The sequence below is a fragment of the Vicia villosa genome, linkage group LG6, assembly GCF_029867415.1.
Source record: "Vicia villosa cultivar HV-30 ecotype Madison, WI linkage group LG6, Vvil1.0, whole genome shotgun sequence".
Taxonomy (NCBI): domain Eukaryota; kingdom Viridiplantae; phylum Streptophyta; class Magnoliopsida; order Fabales; family Fabaceae; genus Vicia; species Vicia villosa.
This window is the reverse complement of record NC_081185.1, coordinates 127,754,176-127,763,164: the sequence shown is the minus strand read 5'-3', so window position 1 is coordinate 127,763,164 and position 8,989 is coordinate 127,754,176. Positions and strand designations below refer to the sequence as shown.

General features: G+C 30.6%; 1 protein-coding gene across 1 annotated transcript; it reads right to left on the bottom strand.

The window, feature by feature from the left end:
- Window positions 1-4,670: 4,670 nt before the first annotated feature.
- On the bottom strand, window positions 4,671-8,989 carry LOC131609955 (cationic amino acid transporter 2, vacuolar-like). The gene is made up of 14 exons (XM_058881796.1): window positions 8,467-8,989; window positions 8,022-8,223; window positions 7,834-7,918; window positions 7,479-7,619; window positions 7,228-7,346; window positions 7,042-7,138; window positions 6,730-6,902; window positions 6,574-6,640; window positions 6,322-6,480; window positions 5,923-6,160; window positions 5,701-5,806; window positions 5,477-5,589; window positions 5,318-5,393; window positions 4,671-5,091 (listed from the first exon to the last, which is right to left on the bottom strand). Exons 1-14 carry the CDS (start codon window positions 8,603-8,605, stop codon window positions 4,935-4,937), a joined length of 1,872 nt encoding a protein of 623 aa, XP_058737779.1. The 5' UTR covers window positions 8,606-8,989; the 3' UTR covers window positions 4,671-4,934.

The window sequence follows — 8,989 nt, the reverse complement described above, 5'->3', positions numbered from 1 at the left end:
CAAAAACCACCTTTAAATCCACTACTTCATTAACTTCTTCCATCTTACATAAACCACCTTTAATTCCACTAATTCATTAACTTCTTCTATCATTCATTGTTCATAAATTTTACAAATCATTTCATATTCTATTAATTCTTCTATATCCATTTCTTCTAGCCAAATGCTTACTTTTTGAATGTATCTAACTTGACTTTCCAGTTATGATATTAATTCTTCTTCTTTTTTCAATGCTTAATGTTATTGTTGTTTTCTTCTATGGTGGCTAGCTATATATTAACTTTCTTTGATGTTGTTTTAAATGTTAATTTGAATTGAAGGTTTTGTGATTAAGAGGAGAATCAACATATTAAGGATGAAGGATTTGCAAATAAAATTAAGGTATTTTTCATTTTGAATTATTTTATTTTACGATTTATTACATTATTGATAACTATTTAATCCTAAACAAATTGTAATAAATAATAACAATTAAATTTAAATAAATATAAATATTTAATTGAGGTTCTATTTCTAATAAGTTGCATTTCTACACATAACATGTCAAATTGAGGTAAAACGAGGCAATTACAAAAATTGAAAGAAAACACAATCTTCTTCAAATTTGAGAATCATTTTGCATTTCTGGTTCAAATTAAAGAGAAAAAACAATGATGGCCAACTATAAAAAAAATTTTTAACATTTAACTCTACTAATTTTTGTATAGTTTCGTTCGTTTCTTCTTTCTGTTATGATATATTATATTTTTTTTTCTTTAATTTTATTTACTCATAAGTTTATATATATATATATATATATATATATATATATATATATATATATATATATATGTTGAATGTTGAAGAAATAATTTTTATTATTTGTTATTATTTATATGTTGAATGGTGAAGAAATTTCTTCCTCGTGTGTAGCAATAGAAATAAGAATTTACATAAAGAAAAATAAATTTCTTTGTAGGTTTTATTATCTCAATTTTTGTCTTTTATTTAATATTTATTTGTAATTAAATCATTTATTATTGGTTTATAATAAATCATCTATTATCTTAGAATGTTATTGTGCAATCTATAACAATAGAGAAAAAATTCCAATGCCGCAATTAATATAGCAAATAATTAATAATAACATATTGAAAATTAGTTTTAATTGAACAGATGTATATTGAAAATTTAGAAAAGAAAATCATACACTATTATTTAAATAGTATGATTTGTAGATAAATCTCACTACCTCTTATTCTTCTTCTTCCTTCTTCATCTTTTTCTTTGTATTTTACATTTTTCTTCGTAATGGTTACCGTAGACAGTGTTTTGTTGTGATTTAGGTTTTATTTTTTTCTGTTTTAATTAAAGTTTTATATTCTTTCCATTGGTATATTTACTTTTAAGTTGAGAGTTAGAGTTTGTTATTAATTTTCATAGTTATAAACGTTTACATGAATCGTGCCGAGGATGATGCAATGTTTTCTGGCAACGGTGAATGTGACTATCTAAAGGGGTTTCACGTTTTTAGATGACATATGATTTTGGCGATGTGAAAGGCATGGATTGATCAGTTGTGCATGGTAAGGAAATATTTAGTTTCTGATAACATAAACTTAGGCAAAAAAGTGAAACAATGAAATAACTAATGATGCTTTTGTTGAATTTTATAATAATAAATACTTTATAAATTAAAAAATTACATGAATGAAATACAAATAATAATATTTATAAACGGGAAAATAATTTTTTGATCCAAATATTTGTATATTTGAAAATATTATATTTATGCTTCAAATATAAATAAAAATATGTTTTACTTTTAAAAATATTAAACTTTCTTAGTTAAATAATTTTGTCTTTTAGTTTTTTCATTCATATTACATTTAAGAAACATATGCGCGTAACATACCAGTACCCATACGAACGCACGGGTATCCATATCTGAATATGAATCTGAGCACGAGTAAAATGTATTTATTTATGGTACTAATATTTATTTATACAATTAAAATAATATTTTTAACTATTATGTTGTTATTTAATATTTACATGCGGAAAAATATATGGTTGATCCAAATATTTGTATATATGGAAAAACTATATTTATGCTCCAAATATATTTAGTTTTTTAAGGCATAATTATATTATTGTTTATATAGTTAAAACAATCTACGAGTTCAAATATAAAAAAAGTGTGTTTTTTTTATTATTAATGTTACTATTATTTTTAATTTAAGATACAATATTTTCAAAAAAATTAATATACGTGAAAATACAAAAATGTGTGTTAGTTATCACTAATTTTAATTTATACATTCAAAACATTATTATCAAGTTTTCTATCCGAACCTAGCATCTAGGGATGACAATTGGACTCATCCTAAATGAGCACCCGTAAAAATTACCATTAACGAGTAGGGTAAAAACCCGTAAAATGGGTACGGGTAATTACCCACTAAAATAAACGAGTATGGGTGCAGGCACGGGTACCTTAGGTCTCACCCCCCTCATACCCGCATAATGTATATTTATATATATATTTATTATTATTATTATTATTATTATTATATATACATATATGCTTATCAATTTTATTAAATACATCACTATTAAATATATACGCATTTTAATACAAACGTTTGTTAATTTGTTAACTCAATAATAACATTTTAATCTTTTTTATGAATGTTGTTAAAAAAAACTTAAAATCACATAATAAATTAATGATCATGAGTTTTTAATAGAAATGCGGGTAAATGGGTATGGGTATTTAGGTACCCATAGGGCATGGGAACAAGCTCAAATGTTGGTGCCCACGCAGATATGTGCTCGAGTACGATTTTTCAAACTGCAGGTATGGGAACGGGTACTATAGTACCTTATCCATACCCTACCAATTGTTATCCATACTAACATCTATCATTTGTTATGTCATTATCTTTCTTTTGTTAAATAAAATATTTAAATCTTTCCAATGTATTTAATATAACCAAATATAAATCAAAATTTATATTATTAATAAAATAAATATAACATTAGACTACTACTACTACCTATCACAACATAAATGTGTTTTTTTATTATTTATATTGTTAATAAATACAAATTTTTTTCACTGATTTATAATAATTAATAACAGGAACATCAATATATTTAACAATATTTTTGTAAATAATGTAAAACAAAAATTAAGTTTATATCAAAAAAAAAAATTATTCATTTAAAAATTTTATATATACAAAAAATATAGGCACCAATTTATTATTTCTTAAAAATAAAATAAAATTTGTTGGTTAAATTAATTTAACTTTCTTTTATTACATTTAAAAAAAATATATATGAGTACCGTACCAGTACCACCCGTGCGAACGCACGGGTATCGCGCTAGTTTATTTTAATAAAAATATAATTAGGGTGTGTGTTTAGAGTTGTTAATAATGTGACATGTGGCTAAAATTTGTTTAAAGTTACTACCAAGGTGACATGTGGCTAGGGTTGTCATCATAACAACCTTAAATTTATAGATTAAAGATTAAAGATGTTACGGTCTATTTTTTAAATTTATTTCCATTATAGGATCTTTTACAATTTCTTCTGAATGAAGTTTTTTGCGGATGCTTATCAATTTAGACAACAAATAATATTTAATGATATTTATATGAAAAATATTAAAACGTCCATATTTTTAATTTATTTCGATAATAGAATCTTTGACCATTTCTTTTCAATTGAAGTTTTTTGGGATGCTTATCAATAAATCAACAAATAATATTTAATGATATTAATTACTCTTAATTATATTTTAAAATTATTAAATCTAAAGCCTAAATATAGTTTTTTTTTTTGTTTGTTCACTACATTCTCTCTTTCTCTCTGATCAAGAAATTTCTTTGTGACCTTGCAGCAGGTTTCAATTGAGATGGAAATATCTGCAATTTTGACAAACAAAAAGGTTAGAAATTACATAAATGATGATCTTGCAGTTTTCATTCTATCAAGACTGCTTTTAAAATCATTAAAAATTTAAAACGATTTACGTGTGTTAGTAAATCTTGGTATCTTGTGATAGTGGCAGCCTTGGCGTCATTTGCCATTTGACTTGGTAACTAAGGTGTTCTTTTTGACACCCATACCATTAGACATACCCTTAGATGAAGATGATGAGTTTAGCTTCTATTCAAGAGGCATGCACTTGATAGTGCTAAATGGTTCAGTTGCTGTAATCTCTTGGGTTTATGGTGCAACTACTTTTGACATATCAATTTTGTGTGAAATTGGAGTAAGAGAATCATAGACCAAACTTTTTGTCCTCGGACCACTGACTTCCATTGAGTATCCTGTTGGAGCGGGAAAAAATGGTGAATTTTTTTTTACAAAAAAGATGGTGAATTAGTTTTATATGATTTGAGTTCGCAGATAATTGAAGAGGCTGGTGTCAATCGAGGAAGTTTTAGTCGATTTGTTAATTTATAAGGAAAGTTTTGTTCTAATTTGAGGAATCTTTATATAATATTTTTATTTTAGTTTGTGTTGTGATGAATGATGATGGAGGAAATTTTAGTGTACATCAATGATGATGATGATGAAATGATTATCAAGTACACCATTGAGGTAAAGAATAATGATTTTTCATTAACCTCTACTATTAATATATGTTTAAGTAGCAAAGAAAAATGGTAATTAAATAAAAAATATATATATATATTTACATTTGAACAAGAATCCAATCATGTTACATGCTATGCTATCATACAAATGGTAAATCTTTGGGAAGAATAGATACAATTAATGCACATAATAATCACATTCTTGACAAGCATCTTCTTCTGTACATGGAATTTATATTTTATACAACTGGTGGAACTGCAACATCATCTCAGACACTAACACCATGTTTGGATGCTTTCTTGCGTCCCAAGACTAAAACGACCACGATTTTTCTACAGAGGTTAAGCAAGATAGTTTCTCGGAGTTTGATAAGTTTGGTCCACTTGACTTGCTGGCACGTAAATTGCATCTTTTAGAGAGCTGTGAGTTCGGCCATAAAACGCATAGAGTACTAATCCTGTAACCAACCATATAGAAACACGCAACCATGTTTCCAATCTGACAAAATAACACATAACAATTAGTGATAGCATTCAATAATAGGAAAATGTAGCTTGATTAACCATATACATATTTATTTGTCTATATACGAAACTTACAACTACTAAAATCTCACACAACCGAACATGTCCAACCTAGCAATATCGGCTTTTGCCAGTTGAGCTAGGATTTGCGGACAACCATATGCATATTTAACATGTGAAAGCTAAGTATTTATGCTTACCCGAGATTAATTAGCAGGTAGAAATTGATGAGAATACAGGCTATAGGCAGCAATGGCACAAATGGACATATGAAACCTGAAAAATGATTTAATCATAGAGTTATGAGCCGACTAATGTGTCCAGCCCAGCCTAATTTATAATGGTAACGTAAAGCATACCTCCAGAGTGACCAAAGTCATGCCTCGCCTCATCTTGATCTATACAGGATAGGAAGACAAATCCAGACACAAGAAGAATGCCTCCAACTCCACACAATGCGAAGCGAACATAACTGCAATAGCATTAAAAAAAATGCCAAAAAGACTTAAAACACTAGGGCCGATCTTTAAATGGCATGATGACAAACACCAATGAAGTGCATAAGTTATCACATATGACTAACCTAAGAAAAGTTAAACATGAAGCTGCAAATGTGAGGACGAACGCCCCCAAGCATATGAGTGCTATGGTCCGTCGAACAAGTCTTCTTCTATTACCCTCATTTACATCTGCGCACCCAAAACAAGAAAACAAAAAATGTAAGGAGAAAAACAACAGAAGCCTATGGGAAAAGTCTAATTAATACAAATGAATTGGATAAAGGAGGAGGAAAGTCATAACTCACAGTTTCCTATGACAAGGTGATTAGAAATAAGAGGATGATCAATGGGAAAATCTCGCGTAACATCTAAAGGTTTTGTGTCTTCAGAAGTACTGACATGTTCGTCTTCATTTACGACTTCGATCACTACAATTGAACTTCGGAGAGAAGGGGGCACTGGGATTTTATTTGGAGGAATATATCTTAGGATCAACACAGATATCGCCACCATGGTGAACGCTAAAAGAGTTCCCACACTAACCTGCAGTAGAAAAGAAAAATACATATCGGTAGTCGGTACTTTACTAATATAATAAGTTTTACATAGAATAGTTATGGTTCCTTTATATCATGACAATATGCCCTTTCCTGGTATGTTCCGTTATCTATCTATCTATCGATCTATATATATAGCGGACTTACCATCCCTGCAAGTTCCGAGACTTCCATAGAAAATGCTAAAACTGCAGCGGCAACCCCAGTGATTATTGTGCTCTTGACAGGAACTAGAGTGTGCTTATTTATGTCACAAAAAAACGGTGGCAGTAGTCCATCTCTTGCCATTGCCATCAAAATACGTGGCTGCGAAACATCAACCTATGTTTAGTCTTTTAGTTTGGCAAATTGAAATAAGGAAGATTCTTTTGGCAATATCAGAGGTATCCGTTAATTTACCTGGGGAAGTATCCCACCCATCAACGCTGAGATGAGAGCTGTGCAAGCTCCGGCATTTATAATGTAACTGCAATCAAAGATAGTAAACTTATCTTAGTTAACCTCTAATCGTGCCACAGAAAAACTTAATGAATTTCGCGAAAACTATAAACTTACGCGGCCCATTGCATCCCATGGACAGCAAATGCAGAGGATATTGGTGTATCAGGATCAATTGCGTAATAAGGTACTAAACCAACGACAACAATGGAGACCAACATATATATTCCACAACATAGAAACAATGAAGCACCAATGCCTAGTGGCAAATCTCGTTGAGGATTTCTCACCTGTTGATTAAGTGAAACATTATCAGAAAGTTTAAACCATTGAATGCAAAAGAGCCACACACATGAATTACGATAAGAAGGAAAGAAAACTGCATTCATGGAAGTTATCGGTGTGTGGCAACATGACAATGCATTATACCTCTTCAGCAGTACTGGCAACTGCATCGAAACCTACGTATGCAAAGAAGACTGTTGCGGAACCAGCAAGCATCCCATCAACCCCAAATGGAAAATATCTATTAAACCATAAGAGACGAGTTTTAAGTAACAGGAGAAAAAAAACGAACATATACGAGGAAACGAAAAAACAAAAAGCTTAACGTACCCTGTAGGAAGTTCATATCCGGCCCATCCAGACTTGAATCCTATGTAACCACCAGCTATAACCACAAAAAGCAACGCACATACATTCACCGACGTTACTATGCCTTGAACCACTGTGCTCTGCATGTATAAGGGATTCGTGTAATAAGTTTCACCGATCAAGAAGAGAAAAATCTAGCTCACATGGTTAAGAAATAAATGGAAAAAGAATCAAATGTTAGATGAATAAAAAAATATTATAATTGAAACTACCTCCTTGATCCCCAAACATAAGAGTCCTGTAACAAGCAATACCAAAATTGCTGCAAATGGGTCCACAATAATATCAATCCCAGGAATATGCTGTCGCGACATAAAGAACGGTAGATTGTCCAGACCGCCAAAAATTGAAGCCTAAAAGAAGGAACATATCTATATCAGATGTCAATATTCGCTACTTGAGACCTTAAGAGGAGCACACTCTCAGGTCTCAAGCCTTCACCAACAGGTGAAGCCCAGGGGGTTGTCCATGTTGGACTCATGATAGAATAGACTAATAGAAATAGTCTAACATAAACATACTCCAAACTAAGCAAAAATTAACGGAAAAGTTAAAAGAACACCGTACAAGATTAGGCGTTACACCACGAGCAACAGCTGCAGTACCAATTGTATATTCCAGTATCAAGGCCCAGCCAATCAACCAAGCAACACTGAAAACAAAGTAATCAATTTCTTTTATAAGATCATGTTAAATAAATTTCACAGACTCTAATCCAAACACACACCAGATGATAAGGACCAAGAAAAACAAACCCTTCTCCAAGACATATGTATGAATAGTGATATGCGCTTCCAGCAGACGGGCATCGACAAGCTAACTCGGCATAGCAAAAAGCAGAAAGACCAGCTGCTAAGCCAGCAATCAGAAAAGAAATAGCCAAAGCTGGTCCAGAATGTTCTCTAGCTACTGTTCCAACCAAAACATACACTCCAGCACCAATTGTTGAACCAACACCTAGTTATCATCATACAAAAAAAAAAACACATCAAATTCAATTTCCAAAACACAGTTAGTAGTAGTATAATAAACCAAATCATGTGCATGCAAACTAACAACTAAAAGGCGGGAAAAGTTTGAAGTCAGACAACATCGTATAATCAGAAACATGAAAAGACAAACCAGAAAATTGATTATCAAGAAACCCAGATGAAAAAAAGATCAAAATCAAAACTTTTTCAGTTGAATTAAATGAATTACCAATTGCAATAAGATGATAAATAGTTAACTCCTTTGCAAGAATAGGCTTAGTGTTTTTACGTGGAGAATCAACCTGCTTCCTTCTAGTGAAAAACCTCCATGAACCCTTTTGTGATGGTGAATCAACCGAAACACCCATCAAATAAAAAACACCAAACTTTGCTCAAACGCTATATAAATATAAAAAATCAAATAGAACCAATGATTGTCCCACAAGATTAGATTTTAGAGCACTTTTGAGATTGGAACCAATCAATGAAGCATGAGAAAAAGTAATGTAAAGGTGGTGAATTTATAAGATGGGATTCAAATAGAACTTGTTTGAAATTGTGGGCAGGTTCAGAAACAACGAAGAATTAACCCTCATTATTGATGGTGGAGTTGTGGTTGTTATGAACAAGGAAAGTAATAAAAAATTGATTTTTTTTAAGGAAATAGTGAAAATTTCCATTTGGGTATGTGGATTTTTTAATATTTAATGATGGGAATGAGAAATGATTGGGAAGTTATGAAGAAGACGATG